This window comes from Hippocampus guttulatus, chromosome 9 (assembly GCF_054856545.1).
Source record: "Hippocampus guttulatus isolate MCC_2025c chromosome 9, RoL_Hgut_1.0, whole genome shotgun sequence".
Taxonomy (NCBI): Eukaryota; Metazoa; Chordata; class Actinopteri; order Syngnathiformes; family Syngnathidae; genus Hippocampus; species Hippocampus guttulatus.
The window spans coordinates 10,089,360-10,112,175 of record NC_141269.1 but is presented as its reverse complement, the minus strand read 5'-3'; the positions used below and the strand labels follow the sequence as shown (position 1 = coordinate 10,112,175).

Genomic DNA, 22,816 nt, shown 5'->3' with positions numbered 1-22,816 from the left:
TATGTGTCTTGGCTCAAAAAGGATCGGTGAACACTGCTCTCGGCAATACACTGATTTTTTTTGGAGAGAGCACAAAGCCGTCACACACGGTAAGAATAGACACTTGGTCTTATCAGCAGACTGGAGACAAGTCCATTCGGAAATACTCGCAGGCTGTGGCTCAGCTCACGGTCAAGCCCAGCACAACTATCGCGTCTTAAAGCAGAGCTGCTTTTCTGTGGAAAACTCCACCCTTGATAACATGCAAAAAGCACTGTTGACATTACACCCAGGAGCTGTCTGACGCATGCACGGACGCACGCATGGACACACACACTCACACGCTCAGGCGCATGCACACAAATGCAAAGATACACCCAGTTGACCCATAAGTGACAAGAGACAGAGATAAGTCGCTGCTTTCCCACCAAATTTAAATAAATGACTCACCTTCTTTCACATCAGGCAACGTTTGTGCTTCAATCCATGTGTCCTGAGCTCATTTAATTGGAACGGTGATCATGACCCACTGTTTTTTTTCCATTGCCTACATTTCCCAAATGAAATGGTAGTCTTTACTCTAAATAAGTACTTGAAAGGAGAGGGGGTATCTCAATACATGGGACATGATAGGATTCAAGAATGCAAAGATTTTTTAAATATAACAGTCGAGTCGGTCTGTCACATCAAAACAAATTTGACGATTCAAATCGGTATATGTTGCAATCTAAATAATTTCTATTTCCAATATTTGCTCATGGTGGAATACAAAAAAAATCAGAAGTCAATCCGCTTCCCGAAACAATTTGTTTTCAACTTCAAATTCTCTGCTGTACTTTGGTAATTCTAAAATACGATGTCTGTCATTGGAATTAAATATTATTCCCCGGACTAAGATGTGGTGGAAAAATGGTTAGAAGACAGCAACAGGGAGCCAACTTTCATGCAGACGCACACCTGCCATAGATGCATCTTCCAACCTCACAGAGGGGGAAAAAAACATAACTGAAGTTGTGTTTGGTGTGTGTGTGATAGCGATAGGAAAAGGCTAAACAAAAGTGCGGTCGATGATCAGGATTTATCTTCTTACATCACTCTTGACTCACATACAGTATAATATCAACACCTGAGTAGGTAATAAGGGGTGTAGCACATACTTAGTTGTGTGTTGATACAAGGCAACTAGGTTTGGAAATGGGTGGAGCATTTAGCACACCCTTGGATGTACCAAGCGTCAAACAAGTTGAAAAAAAAATGCATTTATACATCTGCCGTGTGTTCATTTGTGATGAGTTTAAGTTATGAAAAAAAAACAGGTGTGCACTTAATCAATTATGCATGTGCAAGCATATCTCAAAAATGCAGACTGCCACACATGACTTTTAGACTTATGTTACATTATTATCAATGTAACATGATGAAGACTGTTGTATAAACCTTTATATACAAATACAAATACTGGGAATGTGTTTTGTCTGTGCGAACTAAAATATACACACGGTCAGAAGGGTGGAAGCAAATGCAGTCCTCCCACCCTTCACCTGTTTAACTTACCCTGTAATTTCTGGTTCTCTCGTTCCATCCTTTGCAGGAGGATTTGCTGCAGAATGGCTGTCCTCCATAGTTCCCTCAACTCCTCTTTGCTCCTTCTGGTTCGCTCTTCAGGGAGAGCCCTCATGGGCAAGTCCACATTTCCTGCACCGACAACTTGGCCTCCACATGCCCAACCCCCATCGAGATTGTCTCCACGCTCTGAAAGGCACAAGATTTTGCGGCCCAAGACCAGATCAGAAAACATTTAAACCAGTTGAGGTGTTTGCTCCGGCAATTACCAGGGAAAAAGTTAGAATTTTGACCATTATGGATGGATGGATGGATGAATAAAAGCGCAAATTGCAAATATACTTTCAAGATGGTTCACAGATACAGGTTGAATTACGTACATACACAGTCAGTGTATACAGTGGAACACCCCTCATCTGGAGTTCAACAAACTTTTCCAGAAACTAGGAGTTGATCACCCCGATGCTAATCTCATATGTGATGTTTTTTTAGGATAGCAAAAGAAAATGTGTGATGAACCAGAGAAGCAGTGATGTCAACAGTGTCAATGTCAATTACATAACCTAGGACATGAAATCATCAATGTTGTACACAAAAATCAAAATTTTCCAAGCTGATGCTACGATAAATAGCAGTTAGCAACAACATGATGGATAATCACTAGCATTGAAATGACAAGAGAACCTTGTCAACAATTGCTCACTATTTAATGGTTGTCAGGTGTCTTCCAAGGGTAACTCGTATTCTAGTGTATAGCAGTTAATTTTTCTGAACCCATGGACAACAGTTAGGAATATTCGTGTTGATTTATAAAAAACAGCACAGTAAATAAGTTTTGGGGGGGAGTTTGGGCTTTTTTTGATTGTTTTTTATGGTGACCATTGATAGTACCATAATTCACTTGACATTATTTTCCAGAGGAAAATTCGTTTTGGACTGCAAATAACCAGCATCACTGAACAAATTGCGTTCCAAGGTTCACACATATTTAATTTTAACTACCAGCAATAAAAACTGAACATAAAAATAATGAGCAACAAATTGAATACTAATTAAAAACATAAAATGAAAATACATAGTGATCATAAAAGATCAATCATCATCAGACTACTATTCACAACATTGTCTAGGAATGTCTCGTCACTTAGCTATGCTTTAAGAGAAAATAAAAAGAAAAACAAACATACAATACAAACTCTTTATGACAGACCAAGTCTAATATATAATAAGTCTTTCTTTCATACTCTAACATGTCTGGCAGAGCTCTTCTTTCAACCATTTGGGCCACTCAAGCTAGCTAGATGGATGGATGGATAGATAGAAATTGCAGTTTTGTATATTTTGACACAGTTGGACACAACACTAAGAATTTAAAAAAAAAACATGTTGTGAGACTCCACCCTAAAGTACAGGGTGGATCCCAAACCTCAAAATACCCTGTGTTGTCTGGAAGAAGGACATCCAGTGACAACTAGCTAGATGGCACTTCATCCACACAACACACATGGTAACAATACGGTTTTTTTTGTTGGTTTTTTTTGGTGCCATAGGATGACGTTGATGTCTACCCCTCTGTCTGTCAGGGAGGCTTGCAAACATGTACTGAAACATTAAGCATAGTCACTAAGCAAACATACTGTAAGGCTCTGAACAAATGCACACACGCGTCTTTGAGATTGATTCATTTGTCAGACAAAGACTGCTACACCACTTCAATCAGTCTTCAGCAGTGAACAAAAATGTTAAACAATCATTGGATGATAGAACTCACTTAGAAAAGCCCCTTTAAGTGGGTGATCTGGGGTTGACATGCAATGCCAACAGTGCTATTGTCCTCATAAACCAGAGTACCATCAACATGCTTTCAAATCTGGAATTATGAAATGCTCCATTGATCCCAAAACGCCTAGGAAAAATAAATAAATTGGGCACAACCTTGCATAGACACTCCCAACTTACAACTTTAGCTTTCCTTTACACACGCACACCATGAAAAGTGGGTCGACTAGGCTGGCTGGCGCTTTCCTTTGGCGCTGTCTGCGTGGACAGTCAACACGACCTTGAGACTCCGACGCCCTCACTAACACAAATTCATTGACACACCCATGAGCTCATGCACTGTATATATGCAGACGCATAAATAAATACACACCGAATCCAAGCAGTTGATACAAAGTCCCTTTTCCACTTTCAATGCCACCGGTGACATGGAAATGAACAAATGGGCAACATGTGATTGATTTTAGATTAGTTTTGTTCTGACAAATATATGTATTTTTTTCAGTCAAGTGACATTTCTTAACTTGCTGACAAAAAAAAGAAGACGAGGAACACCATAGCACGATTGCAAGCAAAAATGTGGAACCTACACTCTTTTCTACTTTTTACATGTCTAATATAGACAAACAATATGACTGATTATCTCTGCTTTCTTTGTGAGCCAGATAAGAGTGTTTGGTGTCTGTGGAACATTACCCTAAAAGGTTCACATTTTCAACGTAATGGGGCAGTGTGACATACCAAACAAGCTCATCTGTCACAAATTCAATGACACTATCAAAAAGTTACACAGACAGGACATGCAGCGTTATTATCACAACACAAGATCTGAAGACGGGCAGGCACAAGCATGATTCTCACTACTGAACAATATTGATTGTTTGTTGAGATTAGAAGCACTAAAGTTATCAGTAAAGTTTAAAACCTAGAGATGAATGGTCCTCGATGAATTCATCATGGTAATTAATAATAAATTGTAACACTGGGGGAAATAATCATGTACTATATGCTCGTGATAATATGCAGTTGATATATCGTGGCTATGAGAAAAATGTGGACATCTCACAACTAGGAGGACAAAACTACTGTACTTCCTTCTAGTGTAACTGCATGTCAACATCATTTCAGATAAAAGAGTGACACGACACGGTAAGGCTCTATTACTGCATCGGTTGAAAGATTGTTTTGAAGTGTGTTTTCAAGTGATTTGAAAATGTAAATGTGATAATCATGTCTACTTACTGTGTGTTTTATTATAATTAAACCCATGTTTCCCTTGAGCTGAATAAAGTGGCTTTTCAGAGAGGGTCTATCAATCAAAATGCTATAACTGACTTAAATTTAACTTTTCTTCTTTTACATTAAAACATGGCTTGCCAATGATAGATGAAATTGTAAATGTCTTAGTTCAAAGGCGATACATGTATTTATTTAATTCATTATTTGCTCAGAATCCTTACCATTGACATCTGTGTTTTTCTGAGGGGTTGCAACTCGCAGGAAGATCTGCTGCCTCCAGGAGTGTCGGTGACTACGCAGAGGGCTTTCCCCAACTTCATATTCTGTACTTGATACATAGAGGGCTGCTACATCTCTAAAAGCAAAGTGACACAATGGTCTTCTGTGAAAATACACACACAATACATGTACCAAACAATTTAGAGGATCCTATGAAGCATGGGTCTTCATATGGACATTGCTATGATTATTTGAGATACATGTGTACCTGCTCTTTGTTTCTGTGCTGTCATTTTCTTCGACAGGAGCCAGAAATTGAAATTTCAAAAAATTAGGAACAGAGGATGAGGCGTGGAGTCGAGCACGTAGTCCACCCAGAGGACTGATGTAGACGGTGTAAGCGGATGAAAAGAAAGACACAGGTCCCGTTCACACAGAGACACATTACAATCAGTATGTCAGAGTCACTGTTGGATGGAAACTGTCACTGTTGGGTCAATTTTTATATTGCTACTCTTTTTTTTTTTTTTTTGCAAATCAATACTAACAACACATGGCCTATCATTTTATTATTATTATTGTTATCATCATCATTATTATATATATATATATATATATATAAAAAAATTTTTTTTACAAATTATTAACCAATTTAAAGTGTTGAAAAAAGATTGATATATTTACTCTCTTGGACCCACGGGCTAGGCAAAAGAATAGCGTAGTCAAGATTAAAGTGTTCAATGTGCAGGGATGAATGGGCATGAGGCTATGATGACACTGCTGAGTAGTTGAGTTTTAGTCTTGAAATAAATAAATAAAAAATACATGAATGAATAATTATTTTCTTAATCGTGATTTCGACCTCAATCAAAATAACTGTGATTATTATTTTTCCCATTATCATCCAGCCCCAGTTGGACACTTAACTCTCGTTAGTGAGAGAAGTGTCATAAACTACAACTCCCCCTGTTCTTGACTCTGCAGGAGCCGAGCATATAATGTCGCCTGAAGATCTGTCTTTTAGGCAATAACAAGCAAAAATAGTTATTATAGGCATTGGTGGCAACATGTCAATAACATTCTAATCAATGATAGTGTAATAAAAGTAGTGGTTTTGACAATGCAAAAAATCCACCTAACAGCACAGTGCAGTCATGCTCGCATTTTGGTTTCATAATAGGGAGGTTACCATTTTTAATGTTTTAAGATGCCATCTGATGCAAATCGTCTAATATATTCTCTGTGTGAACCGGGCCTCACATGAATATAAAACAAGTAAAGAAGAAGCCATGAACAATGTTGCATACAAATCTGAACACAGAAATTTGCACTGTATGCAACAGTGCAAGCAAAACCAGCGCAACACTCTCACCGTCTTTTACTGAGCCTTGCTCCGGTTGAAGGGGAGGAAGGAAGGAGCAGAGCAGAGGAGGATGAAGAGCAGTAAGGAACGGGAGGAAGGGCGGTGTTGGATGGAACACGTCTGAGAAGTTGTGCAAATGTGGATAGTCAAAAATCAGAAGAAGTCAAGGGCACAGCAACATAAGTGAACACTGACTAGAGGGAGAGAAGGAAGTCAAGGGAAAGAATGTGAGCATTTAACTCTAAATGTGTTTTTTTTCCTGCTAAGTACAGGTCTAACATGAGTGAGTGGTGAAACCTGTACACAATAATTTTGTATCCAGCAAATAATAATAATCCCAATTCCTCATGCCAACCAGATGTGACAAAAAGATGATTGTGTTTCTCTTACTTGTTTCGGTGTGGCGTGTCAGTGCTGACAGAGTAGTGTCGTAAGAGCTTGGGTTTTGAAGCAGCTGCAGGGTCCTGCTGTGGCGTATGTGTTAAAGTGCATGCCGGTGAATCATCTGCTGAGGAGGGTGTAGGTGGGTGGCTGAAGGTGCTGGCCCGTCTCCGGAAGCCTATTAGCTGACCATCACCTGGTAAAGAGGAGGAGGGGGAGGAAGATGGGGAAGCAAAGGGGTCAAGGTGCTTCAGGTCTCCTGTTGAGTTGTGGCACCTAAGGAGAAAAAAAAAAACAAGGTTCGAAATGTTTACAGTATAATAACCCCCCCCCCAAAAAAAGAAAAAAAAGGTTAGGTCAAAATTCTGGTTTCAGAAAAAACTCAGAATAATCATTTTCAGATGCATTTACTTGAGGGAGCTGGTGGGGTGCAATTGGGAGGAATTAGATCGGGAGTCATCTAGGCAGGACTGGTCCTGGCTATTGACAGTAGAAATGGAGGATACACTATGGCTCCTTTCACTGTTGCCCCTCAGAGCAACAGCCTTGCTGCTTCCCTACCAAGAACAAATAGATGCTGTTTAAGTTTGAATGTCACTATTTATGGTATAAAGACCCAATGCTACCTCAAAACAATGTGCCTAGCCAAAAGACTATCCCATACTCTTACCTTCCATATACCCTCTAAGGACTCCGTTAGCGAGCGTTTCGCTCGACTCTTAAACTGCTCAAGACGCTGTCGACTGCTAGTTTGTTGCTGCACCTCAACTGGAGCGGCCGCTGCCTCATCATTCTACATAGAGACACAGAGAAATCGCAGTGAATGCCAGAGTAACAGATCCAACCAAATATGACATCCATGCACTTCTAGAACTTTAGCACAATCAAATGAGAATCGAAAATAAAATACATAAATGACCTGCTTGGTGTCATTTGGCAGAGTGTGATGATGAATCCTCTGTCTCTCCTCATACAAATTCCTCAAAGATGACATTGTAAGCTCATTTTCTTCCTGTTCGCTTTTAGGACGAGACTTCTACAAGACACAAGACATGCTTATAAATATTAATGTGTTCAAACCTGTTTACTGTCCATATTTCTTTCTGTGGGAGTTTATAGTAGTTTAAAAAGGGGATTCATTTAGAACACTCCTTGTTTTAGTCAAACAATTTGGAATAGTTGAAGGTATCTGACACATTGCTGCTTTGATACATATTATGGTTTTCCGGGCGATGTGCACAGCAGTATTGCAGTGCAGAAAAATCACCAGCAGATGTCAGCCAAAGTTTATTTCTACATAGAAATTTCTGGCAGAGCCTTGACGACAGTTTAATTTCGACCATGCTACTGACAAAAATTACTCATATCGCAAATCAACTTCCTGCTTTGATCTTAATGTAATTCTCAATTCATTCCAGCCCCCTGCAAAAATAATGTATAAAAAAACAGTTTTTAATACATTGTTACTGAATACAAACAGTGTTGCATTCTAAAATTTTAATATAATAACATAAGAAAAGGGAACGTAAAGCAATAACTGGTTTTATGAAGTGTAATTAGGTAGAAAACCTTGCGCCCGCACACATATATCGGTCGAAGCTGACTTTGCAGCCAGGTCTAAATTACCATAGTACTCTCAAAGATTGCAGCTTGATCCTGGTTGTCCAGACTAGCCAGGTGTCTCTGAAGCTCTAGTTTGGTTTTAGACGCATTGAGACCTATGGAGAGATCCAGAATAAAGAATTTGTCAGTTGTTTGTGCTTAATTAGAAACTGAATGACAAATAATGTAAAATATGGCATTAACTGTCTGAAACTAATGCTAAATAATTTTTCGTTACCTTCTATTCTCTCACACAGCTTGTGGAGCTGCAGCATGGGGCAACTGTCACACTGCTGGTTCTGGCATTTTGCATTCTGTTGCACAGCTGCAACGGAGAACGCCTGCTTCAAGGTCAGCATGATCTCGTCCACCTGCAAGAGCAAAACGAGCTTCTTTTCAAGACGTACAAAACACTTGCATGCACATTTCTATTGTTGAATGATGTATGTTTTCAATCAGCGACGATACAGTATACCTACCACCTTTGAAATTGCATAATTACATGTAGTACATCTGATGACGTCAACCAAAACTGAGCATTAGCTTTGTAAAGCAAAAACCACATAAAATACTGATGAATGTGCAAACGTGCCAAGCGACGTTGCTTTTGCGTGTATATTGCAACGTATGAGCAAGTAAGGACATAAAGATACCGTTTTGTTCAATCGTGAAAATTTCTCATTTATCTATGCTTTTCTCAAACGGAGTGTGGATGCAGACCATAATCTCTCTCACAAGTAGCATTTTTTTTTTATACCTCCAATTCCAAAGCCCCAAATCTTACAGATGAGCTTCTCTCCCAAATCTAATCACACACAACGAAATGTATCAGAAAACATCAACAAATAATCTTTCGTTTTAACACTGTCTATTTGTACGTTCTCTGCACGGAAATTGCCTTAGGTCACAGAAAAATAGTCTTACTCGTGTTAAGATTTTCAGTGTGGTTATTCTGTCCATTGTATTTTTGTTTTGTTTTGTTTATATTTATGTCTTTACGTCTTTTTTTATGCAGTTTGTTTGTTTGTTTATTGAACATAAAACATATATACAGTAATAATTTGACAGAAAATAAGGTAGATAAAAAAAGTAAAAAGAAAGAAATCAATCTTCATTCAACACAGTTATTATGTTCAAGGGAGTAGGAAGAAGTAAAAAACTTATCTAGTCCTACCCCGTTATGTGTTTATATCTAATAAATCATTTTTATATCGATCAGAAAAGAAAAAAGTAAGAAGAAAGAAGTCTCCATTAAGGCTCATACTTTACCCTTAACCGTGATATTTTTACAACTTTTGGTTTGTATCGGGATTATATACTTCCACACCCTGACACTCTTGTGTCAATTTTCTCTTGTATTCATAATGGATATTTATATACCTTTCTCTATTTATCAACTTAGTTCTGATTTATCATTATATTTAATGTTTTGAATTTATCATTTTAACTCTGATTGATGTAGGTTGTTTGTACTATTTTTTTGAATTTGTTTTTGAACTCAGCAAGCGATTTACTCATTTTCAAGTCCGTTTCGAGATTATTCCACAGATTAACACCTTTGATAGATACACTTCTTTGCTTGATGTTTGTTCTTGTTCAGTTTCGCTGCCCTTATTTTCAGCTGTGTGTGTTTTCAATGCACTGCATGTTTAGACAGTGGTTGAGAGGAAAGAATTTTCATCTGTGCTGTATGCTGTTCATAGGGCATATTTGACAATAAAGCTGACTTGACTTGACTTAAAATGGTCTGCATACATGTGACCATGATCTCAATCTAATAGCTGGGGGATTTTAATGTAACCAACATTCCATTCAATCTGATTCAGCAGAAAAACACAGATTTAGCACATATGAGTGATTTGGAAAAACACTCACCAGAGATTCATCCGTACACTGAAAGATATAGCAAACAAAGTGGCAGCTTCCTCTTTCCACAGTCTCCCTGCAAATAAAGCCAAAGTGGTCCACATGGCGAATACCCTAGAAAGAGATCATCAGTAGCATAAGTGACACTAAACAGGTCTTAATATTACATTGTTTTGAAAACCAGAGGTGCATACTTGTGAGCAGAAAGAGATTTCACGGAAACTCTTTTCGATGGCAACCTTCTTAGTGTCTGGACTAACCAAAAAGATCTGTGATCTGCCGACCTACAACAGAAAGATCGCAATTTTTACAGTTTTGCATGTTGCATTAAAAAAAAAAAAAAGGACACTTTGTATTCACATATCAATCATAAATCACATCACCAATAATCTGATTGCAGTGGGGGGGAATTCAACCAATGGGCGTTTGATCACATGCTGTATTCTCAAAAATTTGGGAGTTGCTCATACAGTAAGAAGACTTCGGAATACACTGATAACAGACAGGGAATCTTGCTGAAAGGGATGAACTACGCCATTGCATTACGTCTGTTTAATGACTACATGACAAATATGGCATAATCTTTTACATTCCTTTAAAAACCATTGAACATGTTAAATCACAAGTTTCATTTCTTCTCTGCTCAGATAGTTCCGCTCCAAGGAATGTCCCCCATTCAAAACATAATTAGAACACGAGTCACTATCATTGCTGAGCCTCAAGAGGACATTTGGTGGTTTGCAATGAGCTAGTGATCTCATGTCTATTGAGTCCTCAGAATCAGAGGTTATTCTTGTCTGGGGTTCCCCTTCACTGCTCTGCTCCAGCCTGAACCGAGCAGAAGCCATGGATTTAATGAGTCTTCATCGGAAAGACAAACGTGAAATGATATCACCACAATGAGGTCACCGTCTCCATCCTGGAGCAGGAGACTAAAAGAATGCTATGATGGTGTGTGACGAGGAGCAAAAGCAAAGAGGTCTGTTGGTTTCCCTTGTCAGCGCAGGCCATTTCCTCTATGATAGATAAACAGGAACATTTGTGCTGGCAGGGGGTGACTAAGGTCAACGAAAGGTCAACAACGACTGCGTGCCCTGGCTCATGTTCAGCAGCAGTCAGCACTGGTGGAGCTGAGTCATGCCAGTATCTGCTTTTTGTTCGTTCCCACTTATTTTCTGCTGCCCAGGTTTACACTCTACTATCGCTCATTATCCTTTCTTGCAACCCCAAAATGCGCCATATGCAAAACAAATCGTCACACTTGCCAAAATACTGTGATATATTTGTGTCCTAAGGGTGTGGTTGTATGGGGTATTTTATCATTTTTATAAAACAAACAAATATGGGTGTCAATGAACCCAATTTATGCTCCTAACAGGCATTATCCAATTGTTAAAGCATGGATAGCACTGAGTAAAAAATAAATGCAGCAATCTGGTTGCAATATTAATGTCAACTGAAAATCATGCACATGCACACTGTTGAATTTTACTGGATTACTTGTCTGGCCCAACTATGAACCCAGATTTCATGTTGTATTTACTGGTGTGAGTTCTCGAAGGCTCGTAGTGGATATTCTTCAGGCCGTAACCGTACCGTAAACAGCATGGTCCTGTTCTCCTGAAGGCTGGTGGGCTGCACCCCAGGTGAGTGAGTGAGTGCATCTGTAGTTTTGGCATGAGAGATCTCTGGTGAGAGTCCATTCTCATCCAGGGCCTGCAGAGATGGGAAGCTGGGGTCCCGTTTGAACAGCAATGGGCGTTTTCCGTTGGTGGGGCTCCCGGTAGCACCGTTACCTAAAGTAGGACTCCCCAGTCCGTTAGACTGGAAAGCTAATGCCCTCTTCAGTCCACCGACTAATCCCCCGGCATTTACCCCTTTTTTTGTGGTCCCTGAGCCCTGAGCTAGCTGGCTGAACTTCTCAATGCATTCGTCAATTAGAGCAGGGGGGGCCTTCTTGTGAGCAACAGTCACACGGCCGCAAAAGAGCACCTCAAACTTTTTGGCAAAGGTTGTCGGGGACAGGGCAGGGTTGTTCGCCACAGAACCTGCTGCGGGAAGAGAAGAAAAGGTGATGTGTGTTTCCAATGGCTTGGGGTCTCCAGGGTCTGCCATGGTCTTGTTGGGAATGGTAAAAGTGTCATCATTGCGTGCAGAGCTTTTGCCAGCTTGCCGTAGTGTACTGATGATTTCAGGGACCTGAAACACACAAACTTGCACTATGAATGGTAAGCTCAAGTGTTCAAATTTGAGATGCATGCGGATGGATCATATCTTTTTTTTTCAAATACTAAACACTATCTCGTGCATCTTTTAAGCAATTGCACACATGCATCCCAGCAGTTTTTGGTGTAGAAATAGTTCAGCAATCAATTTGACATCATGTCAGTTCGCAACATTCTTATGGTGATGGTCACAAGACATTTGAGTTGAGCAAAGGGAGTAATGGACTTGCATTTTTTATGTACCGTATTTGTGTTTTTGAACTTGGCAGGTCACCTAAATATCAATGTACAATCATTTGCAGCAGAAGTGTAATACAAGGTCTTCTTTTCTTTACGGGATGCTATGCACTAGTACTTAAGTTTCGTTTAGGGCCTGTCAGTAGTGAATCTTTTTATTTTTTTATCCATCTTTTTATTATTTTTTCCATCAATCACAAGCGTAGGGTTCCGCCATGATAATGTTTCAGTACCGGTACTGAGGTACTTTAGGCAGGGACAATATTGAGGTCAAAATGTTGGTATCTTGACGTCTACTTTAGTACTTGTATTTTTACTGACAATTTGTACCAGCATACATCAAGGTAAAATTGCATAATTTAATGCACTTTGCTAGTCAAAGTAAGTAGAGCTTGGCAGCTCTATGGAAACATTTTTGTAAGATTAATTTGAGAACGATTTATTCTGAGTTATTAGTGGGGGCCTATTAGGAAAAACACACCATACAAAAATGTGTCTCCATGACTTTTTTGAAAAGTTTTAAAATATAAAAGACATCAATCAGCTATCAGATGTGTGTGCTGAAAATGCTCATATTCACAAATAGCAGAAACCCGCGGTTTCCATTTAGGTCGTATAGTGGTTCAGTCGAAAACACGCATTCAATTGATCTATATGTCACAACCTCCTTTATGATAACAAAGTCACAGGGGAACATTTGATCCTCACATGCCTGTGCAGATTGTCCTTGCAATATTGCACCACCACAGCAAAGAAGACAGTGGAGGAAGTGGATTTGGTTGAGTCACATGAGTGATGTCATTCATGTGAGGTAGCTGAGCACCAATTACAACTGCTGACTTCTTTCTTGCCAGATCCTGCTCTGTCTTGTCGGGGCAAGGAGGTTTTTGTGGCTGTATTCAGAACAATAGCCTTTCCGATTATAGCTCCAGAAGCACACTTTGTTTTCATGTTAAGCTGGTATTATTAGCTGAATGCCTAAAGCAGTGGTTCTTAACCTTGTTAGAGGTACCGAACCCAACCAGTTCATATGCACATTCATCGAACCCTTCATTCGTGAAAAAACAAAACATACCCGTATGCCTTTTTACAAATTCAAGACATAAAAAACATTTTTTTGTTTGTTTGTTTGACGACGTACTATCACGACAGTCACACGTTGACTACTGAGCGAACTAAATTTACCCACAGCACTGATTGGACAAGCAATGTCATGTGATCATCTGCAGCCAGTGATGGCCAAGCGGGCGTGTCACCACTAATTCACATGATGAGTCGGGTACGTCTTAACCTCCATGGCAGAGGCTTCACCGAACCCCGAGGGTTCGATTGAACCCAGGTTAAGAACCACTGGCCTAAAGTAAAATGGATGCTCTCGACCTGAAAAGGAATGCGGCTGTTTTTCAGTTTGGGGTTGTAAAATTCTCTGTTCACTGCCCACACTTTGGAGATATCAGCAACAATGTGTTTCTTACTCTGAAGCCTCAATTCTATTTCTTTTTAAATCATGCTGGCATGTGAGCAGTGCATTACTTATCTGTGCTCCAACAACAACCCTTATTTGATTGACCTCTTCCAATCTCTATTTATAAGTCACAAACACTGCCTTAAAAGATATAGAGCCGCAGAGAAAGGAAGTAAAGAAACCAAGAAGTCTCGATGCTTCCAGTATTGCCCACGTACCAAAAAAACAAAACAAAATCAACTCAATTACACAATGTACAAAGTTCTCGACTTCTTGAACTGATACAAAGGATGCTATCAGCTACTTCTTATCATCTATTAGGCATTAGAGCAACCACACATTCAGTCTTAAGACGAAAGCTCACAGATAAGCCCAAGAGTAATTTGTTTTGTCAGCAGTTTCTGTTTGAAAATCTTAATTTTGAACTGGGCCATTTCCCCACCAACGTGAGAATCGCTGCACCTGTGCAAACATACTCCAAAACAATGACGAGTCCTGCGGCAACATACTAGACTTTGATATTTTGCAGTCATGTGCAAGAGATTTGCACTAGGGCATAATACTCACCACATTTGTTTTATAAATAAAGTTGAAAAAAAAAACGTTTTTCTCAAGTAACCCCTGCAATTGGCTTGCAAACAGTTCAGGTTATACCCCGTCTACTGTATGAAAAGAGCTGGGATAGGCTTCTGCACAACCGCGACACTTGTGAGGATAAGCACATTAGAAAATGGATGGATGGATGTCAGACTGAAACGCAATCAGATTTCTCAAAGTCGTATAAACACATCAGAATGATATGGCACCACAGACAAAGAGAATGATATGGTACAACAGACATACCAAAACAAATGATATTCCACACATTTGGACAAGATCCAAAGTGTATGTTTTGTGTAAAACTGGTGGAAGAACAATACAAGTATTCCATAGCACAGTTAAGGCCGTGAAGGCAGAGATGCTACAACACAGACTGCCAAAAATTCAGAAAGACCCAGTTTGAAGGGAGACATTAGTAAAGGAGAGTGAAGACACGACTTCACATTGAAAGGGACACGTTGGCTGGAAGTTCAACAAACATGTCCATGAAGGGGGATCTGTAGCAGGAAGTCAGCTCGACACTGCCTGAGTGTGTCTATCCACAGTCATGGGTTCTCACAGAGGAGCAGAACTAAAAAAGCATACAGTCTTGCGCGAAGCCAGCGTTAAATAGAGCTACTGTTAGTGTGCCCTCAAAAAGAGGGAAGTTACACAAGTACCACCACTGCGAATGAGAAACTGCAATCCGGGCCGACAAACAACAAAAGTTTCAGTGTTTATCAAAGGGTGAGGATAGTGAATAAAGGAGATTCCTGAACTTTTTCAGCTCAAGACCCAAACTACACATTTAGTTTCTGAGACCTAAACATGCAAAAATATATCATGTGGTATTGCCATAATGCTGGCATATACACGGTATGAATTATAAAGAAATTACCCCCCCCCCCTCCAAAAAAAAGACAAAGAATATTAATTTGATAACATGAGGAAAAGTGGTTTGGATAATAGATGGTTGGATGAAGAAACGTGAATTACCGTAAGAAATGAACCCCCCCACCAAAAAAACAAAAAAATATGTGCACTTGTGGATTAGTTATCAAGCAATAAGCTTACACCATTTCCTGACACAAAAGAGCACAAAATAAATAAATAAACCACAACACATTTAATAGATTATAAATATCGGGAAGACTGATGTGTAAGGATGTGTTTTTTTTTTCAAAAAAAAAAATCACTGAGATCCTGAATTGTGTCCATGTATTTACACTCCACTCCTCTTTACTTCATTGGCCATTCACTTACAGGGTAACAAGGTGAAAAGGCAATGACAATGCAGTAAAACCTCATGTGGAATGCGGTGGCCCCAAAGTATTTTTAAATGTCAAAAGAAAATGCCAAAAAGCAGGTGTGGGAATAAAAACCTAGCTTTGAAATGTGTCCACATTCTGTCTAGCTTAGTGAATCCTCACAAGTCAGCATACTGTCCCACTTGGGTAGCTCCCTAGTCATGTGCCTTCTGAAGCACAGCCAGAGCCAATACCGGCTCAAAGTTCAGGAGGCACATTGCAGACAGGACAGCAAGAGTGAAACAAGAGATCAGGAAACATCATTGAAATGTTTTGCTAGAGGAGAAACACTGACATCACTATTTTGAAGGAGGAACCAGTTTAGGTCATTAAAAAAAAACAAAAAACAAAAAAACCTAGCAAGATAAGGAAAGCATTGTAATTATATCAATGGTGGTACAATTTGTTGACAACTTGGCATTGAATTTAAAGTTTTCTGCTGAGTCCCAATCAACTCTTGAAGAAGAAATTAAACCACAAAGTCTCAGTGATAACCACAGTGCCTTGATCCAGTAGTGGCTTCAAATAATGATGATGAGCATTAACAACAGTAATTTATGATTAGCGTGAATGTAAAAACACGACGACGCAGCTAGCTAACGCGGTAGTTTTGTTACACTTCACAGAATGTGTAACAAGAAAGGGAGACGTGAGATGGAGGGTTTAAAAAGAAGTCTTTGTGGCTAGGAAAAACTGGAATATTTTGACATTTCAGTTATAAATATCCAGTGTTCAACATCAGCAGTGGCCCGATGGACCGTGGACACGAAGCCACGGTGTCGTGCCACTACCCACCTTCAGATGCTGTCCTGACCGAGCCAATGTAAATTTCTAGATCAGAGCCACTGAAAATGGGCCAAAATTTCATTTTTGTTTTGGACCAAATTGGATGGTGGTACAGGTTCTCCAATGAACCCGAGTGACTAATGAAGTGCACAAAAACAGCAAACGAGGTGTGAAACGCTTGCATTTACACAATGTCTCTGGAGGTGATATCACCATGAATCAGTGATGGGTTCTTTCTTGCATTTGGCTTCTGCGCAGTGGATTTTCACTTGTGCAGATTGATACTGATGAAAGACAACATTTTTGTTTATTTCCTAACGAGACTTTATAAGTATCAATGTTATATTTTTGTACCTCCAAGGCAGGCTGACATTTTTGCGTTGGGTGCACAAATTTGTTATCTTGTGAGTTTGTATACTTGCATTCCCTTATGGTTTGCATTGTTTTTCCACACCATATAATCCAAGCAAATCAAACTACGTCACAAGAAACCATTGGATTGTTTCAGAATTGCTTTCCCACCACAACCAAACCGCAGTCAAGTTTGTTTGGAACCTAATGATTGGATCTTTGGCTGTCCTAACCACATCCAGTACATATGCCACACCAAGGAGTGCAGTGAAGGCTCACTATCCATAACGCAAATAGTATGAAAATGCAAGTGATGGAGACCCCCCACAAAATATCTATAATTGCCTATGTTAATTGCTAAACCCAAAATGAATATTTTTGCCACCTGTGGTAACAGCAACACTTAGATAAAAAGTTCCCAAATTTGAGCTCGGTGATGCTAAAGTCAAGTGATTACGTTAGCTATCATGCTACTATTCAAAATGAAAACAGTATTCAATATTACACGGCAGGTGGTGACCATTCGGTAGTCACGTTGTGTAATTAGTGCGGTTTACATTTAAACATAAACGGCCATAAACTCGACATAAATGTCCAAGTGCGACAGTATGCCACTCTCAACGAGCAGAAGCGGCGTCGGCTACTGTTAGCCTAAACAGTCCACTTCTCCCTGTGCCATAAAGTTCAGGAAAAACTTCCCAGAGCTCTACTTACATCTTTGGGTCCCTGCTTGGTGTTGAACAGGTTGAGTCGCTGGAGTCGCGCTTTCATCCCATGAGCCATAAACTCGGTATACACGGCGAATGTTGTTAAATTGTTCAAAAACAAAAAAAAAAACCCTGCTCCAAATTATTTCATTGCAAAATTAATCTCGCTCCCAAACTCCGAGGAGTCTGAGATTAAGCGTCAAATTTGCCAACAACTGTCAGCCAAACATCCGTTTTTTACCTTCCAAAGTAAGACCACCCAGTCGTTTTTTACACATTCTCCCTCGCACGTGACACGGGTGGTGTGTTTGTTTTGTACATGAAGCGGAGTTTCTTCCGTCTTCAATCCGGGTAACACAAAAATATAATGCGGCTAAATCCACCAATAAGAGGAAAGACCCTCACTCAAATCTCCAGTGGGCGGTGCCGGCAGAAGTAATTGCACCGTTACACTGGGCAATAAATATAAAACATTTCCTGTGTGGAACACACCCAATCAGGAGAACAAACCACCTGGGATATACAGTACAGTATTTACAACCGTCCAACAATTTGCAGTTATATTATGCCGAACTAGTTCATACATTTTATTTTATTTAACACTTTTTATATGCATTTTTAAGAGTGAGGGTTGGTTGTTCAGTTTTAATTGAATGGATTTCACAAATTTAAAGGACTGCCATTGGAGTTACACAAGTGTCTGTTTTTGGGGTCCCCCATTTGCAATATAAAAATAATAATAATAATAATAATAATACATTTTATTTATAAGCGCCTTTCAAGACACCCAAGGACACTTTACAATAACAAAAAAACAAAAAAAAAACAATACGGGTTGAGCAGCGGCAGCCAAAACGCGCCAGCGTTCGCTCAACCCGAAGGTCAGAAAGAAACCACATGCCTTCTTTGAGTTGGACAAATTTGGCCTCAATCCAGTTTTCCTGCGTGGAGTTGGCATGTTGCACTCATATGAACTTTGGGTTAATTGTAGGCTCGATATTGTCCATCTGAATTTGAGTGTCAAGCCTTTTTTTTTTACATGTACCTCTCAGTGGACTGGCAACCAGTCAAGCATGTACCCCATTTCTTGCACATAAATCATCTGAGATACGGTCCGGCTCAACAACTCAAATGAGGACAAGCAGTATAATGGATGGCGGATAAATACTTCTAAATCACACAAAAATAATGTTTGCGTGATATAAAATAATCCCTCCATCCATGCATGCATTTTCCGAACCGCTACCTCTCACTTAATCAGCATCCATCAAATCTTATACTGTACAACAATGAAACGCATAAGAGAATTTACTGTCTGATGGATTTACTGATTTCTGATTGCTGTGATAAGAGACCATAATCTATTTAGTAGACAGTTTTTATTAGCCTCTTGACAAATGGAATGAAAAAAATAAATAACGGGAAAACATATACGATCAACACCAATGTATACTTAAGAAAACGAAATCAATTTGTTCGTCAGATTAATACTGCATTAACTGTGCAACTGGAATTGAATGAAAGAAAAACAAATCCCGGCAAACAACAGGTAATAGTGACACCTAGTGGTTTTTCTAATAGTAATTTCAAAAATTGAACAAACCAAATTTTACAAGCGCACCACTAACTGTCACCGTAAAACCTCAGCTCAGTCAGCATCGAAAGGGGTAATTTACCTAAAATGTTTGTGTCTGTGTGTTTTTTTTCAATGTTTGTGATGTCACCTTACAAGGTGGCAGTAATGGGCACAAGGAAAAATAAGATCAACAATTCAATTTCAGCTAGGTAGATAAACATGAGTTAAACTTGTGTGAAGATAATTGCTCAAAACATGCAAAAGCTGAGAACTGTGTAGTACTCAATTCAGTGGTGTAACTTTGCCTCTTCTTCACAATCTAACAACTGAGCACTTTTGTTCTACTACAACAGCTTGCAGAAAGGTAGCTAGCTAGCAATGCCAGCACCCAAAAAAATACATCTTCCCTGAATGCCACAATTTACAGAACAGCTCTGTGTCGTTATTTAAATTCCCAGGTGTTACTCAGAACATACAAACACGACATCCAGGGGAAACAAACATAAAGGCAAAGAAATGTTTTACAGACATATAAAGCAAGATGCCATCAGCAGGAGCACAGGTCACCAAAGGACCCTGATACAGTCTTGCAGCTCGATCAACATCTGGTACTGACAAAGGACGTTAGTGTGACATCCCGGTGAAAAGGTCATTTGAGGGTCGCAGGATTGGAGCCTTCTTTTGGCTCATTATTTCTTTGTAAATATGTTTATAGGTCTGAGTGTGTGCATTTTTTAATGTGACATTGGTACTTGCTGCTGATTAAATTTTAGGTAAGAGTTCAAAGCCTAACAGCTGCGCCCAGGGACCACAGAAACCTCTGTGTGTGAGTGTGATCAAAACCAATGTCAGTGACAGAGTAGTGTGACAGGTGGTCAGCCCTCCCCCCTTCTCCCTCCAGACACCCACACACTACCAAACTGTACAACAAACATCACAAAAGCCGCAGGGCCACAGGAAATAGTCTCCATAGTAACATAGTTGGACATCCTGCTTGGTACAAATTGTTCTGAGCTTGTACTAAACACGAAAACCCCGCAAACCCAAGACAAATATCAAAACAATACGCAGCCTGTGTTAAGATCGTATAGCAAGATAAGGCCAATAGTATTCCTAACTACTATTCCTCTCCTACTTTGTACTAAGTAGCCAGTATTGTGACACTTATTGGGAGTACACACTTGAACTGGTCGACAGTCAATTGCAAGGAACATTGGCAAAGAGTAACCGCACTTTACAGATGGTTAGAGTCTTTGGTTTACCTCAGAAGCATGTTTGTGGAATGTAGGAGGACACCTAGCTGCTAGAGAAATCCCATGCAAGCACAGGGAGGACATAACAATTTTTTATAGATTAAAATAGGGGTCTCTGAGAATAGACACCTGTGGAATACCACATGGAGGTACTTTGCATATAATGGGAGTACTGTAATTCTTAAATAGTAAATGTCATAGTTTCATGAAATCACTTCAATCCAAGATGAATACCTACACTTTAATCACTATGTGGTTGTTTTATTTCAAATATGTTGTGTTAGTGTAGTCAGTTATGGTAAAGCTGATATGAAGCATTCCAAAAACAAAAAACGTTCGTACTCTAGTGATACTGTTTATGTATACACACTGACATGTTTACAGTGCACCGCACAGGTAATGTGCATGCTGGCTGCATGCTACCTCATTGTTACGTATCATAGGCATACATAATACAATATTGCTCATAAACTACGAGCACTGAATTTTCACTCTGAGTATTTGACATTTGACAAAAGTTCAAAGTTGTTATTTTGAAATAAGATTATTTTAATGTATTTTAAAGAGATGGAAGAATTCAGCACAGTGAATGAATGTTTGACGTGTACCTCAGTTCTGAGGTTTGTTTCAGTTTGAATAAGATTGGCCAAACCTCTCACCGAGTGTTTCAAACTCCTCCAAGTAGCAATGCTCGAGCTCTAAGAAGACCTCTGTTGTTTGTTCATTTGAGCAACAGCATTGGCGGCAATTCATGGTACTCCAGAAAGAGCACCAAAAAAGATAACACCAAAAAAGATAACACATTTAGTGAGCTTTACAGCGAACAGATGTAAACAGTCAGTCTTTTTTTTTCACTGTACAGCTACACATACATTTACCTTGTTGCTGTCCTGACACTTGAACACGTAACAGGCACAGGATGGAGCATCTCTGAGCAGGCATCCAAAACTGCTAGGCTCCTGGCTATTGTGAATGAGCTTGGTCACCTGGTGGGGTGGGCACTCAAACAGCACAGTGTGCGTCAGGGGGTCCCAGAGCAGCCCTTCGGTCCGCACACAAACACATCGCACCCACGACGGCGACACGCATAGCGACACAGTTGGACCGGGCTCCTGTGACCTGCTAATGTTGGCCACCACCCAGGGTAGCATCGCCATGGTGGTCATACGATGGACCGGGAGAGAGCCGATTAATGTCAGTTTGTACTGCGCTTCCTCCACTGCCTCCTCCATCATATCGTCACAAGTCATCTCAGAAGAAATGGATGGATTGTACTCAGAAGACAAATGAACCCCATGGGAGATATTCCTTGTGGGTTTCACTTCAAAATAAAGTCCATTCATGGTTCTTTCTGCAAAGTAAAATATGGAGAAATTACACTTTAAAGGAGCGCACACAGACTGAGACAGAACAATTAATCAAATTCAAATCAACTAGCAAATGTAACAGAAAACAATTGTCAAATACCAAAGGCAGCAAATTTTCCACAATTAACAGGGTGCCCCCATAAATATTTTCCAATTTGCTGCCCTTGACAGTATTTGGAAGCGCAGGGGGTTGATGGGTGGTCATTCAGAGGGTGTGCTGAAATGATCACCTGGTGTTGTTTGCACTTAACACCGTGACAAGGGCACGCACGCACGAATGCCGGGATCTTATTTAGAAACAAATGAAGGTCGATCTCCCCTTCAACATTGACAAAATTGACAAAACATGGCAGAATATCTACAATTCCCTCATGAATTGACTTGGAGAAACAACCATTCTGTAATTATGAAATCATATAGGACAGCATCATGATACTCATGATGTCCACAGTAAAATCTTTTGTGGCATAACTGTCAACAACCCATCAAAAAGATGCTATTTAGTAGTACACTTGTGGTACTACAACTTCATATTACCCATCGAATCGTCGCCTTGCGAATAACACGTTTTAAACAATATCGAACAAAAAAATTGCAACAAACAAATCTCTTTCTCCGATCTCCTTACTTGTTTATATTTTGACGCGGAAGAAAGCCGGGTCGAGTCCAGAGATCCCGCGGAATTCGTGACCCCGTGAACACAGCCGCGTAAACGAACCAGGAGAGGAGACGGTGGGGTTGGTGTTGTGTAGTGATTAGTTGAGTTAAATTTAGGTTCCTCTCTGCCTCCACAAACCACCAGGCCAGGACACATGACGACTGCGTGGAGCCTGCGTGCACAATACTCAGGGCACGCCCACGAATACCCAAGTCAAGTGTATACAGCGCGATACATTATACAGACAGTGCACCTAACTATCATTTTTGATAATGAAGTTTTGATGAACGAAAAAAAAGTCATAATTAATTACG

General features: G+C 39.8%; 1 protein-coding gene across 4 annotated transcripts in view; it reads right to left on the bottom strand.

Moving 5' to 3' along the window:
- tbc1d1 (TBC1 (tre-2/USP6, BUB2, cdc16) domain family, member 1) overlaps positions 1 to 22,618 on the bottom strand; it is a 34,260-nt gene extending 11,642 nt beyond the window's left edge. The window contains exons 1-15 of one of the 4 annotated variants that reach the window (XM_086119711.1): positions 22,473 to 22,618; positions 21,356 to 21,828; positions 11,588 to 12,190; positions 10,186 to 10,275; positions 10,001 to 10,105; positions 8,364 to 8,496; positions 8,150 to 8,241; positions 7,443 to 7,559; positions 7,194 to 7,316; positions 6,935 to 7,080; positions 6,533 to 6,799; positions 6,152 to 6,262; positions 5,048 to 5,161; positions 4,782 to 4,915; positions 1,534 to 1,731 (exon numbers count right to left, since the gene is read on the bottom strand). In XM_086119711.1, the coding sequence (XP_085975837.1) occupies positions 1,534 to 1,731; positions 4,782 to 4,915; positions 5,048 to 5,161; positions 6,152 to 6,262; positions 6,533 to 6,799; positions 6,935 to 7,080; positions 7,194 to 7,316; positions 7,443 to 7,559; positions 8,150 to 8,241; positions 8,364 to 8,496; positions 10,001 to 10,105; positions 10,186 to 10,275; positions 11,588 to 12,190; positions 21,356 to 21,820 (2,698 nt within the window). In that variant the 5' untranslated portion in view covers positions 21,821 to 21,828; positions 22,473 to 22,618. Of the gene's footprint in view, positions 1 to 1,533; positions 1,732 to 4,781; positions 4,916 to 5,047; positions 5,162 to 6,151; positions 6,263 to 6,532; positions 6,800 to 6,934; positions 7,081 to 7,193; positions 7,317 to 7,442; positions 7,560 to 8,149; positions 8,242 to 8,363; positions 8,497 to 10,000; positions 10,106 to 10,185; positions 10,276 to 11,587; positions 12,191 to 17,655; positions 17,898 to 21,355; positions 21,829 to 22,472 lie in introns of those variants that run through there. The other 3 variants (XM_086119712.1, XM_086119714.1, XM_086119713.1) reach the window with 3 other exon arrangements.
- Positions 22,619 to 22,816: the final 198 nt, after the last annotated feature.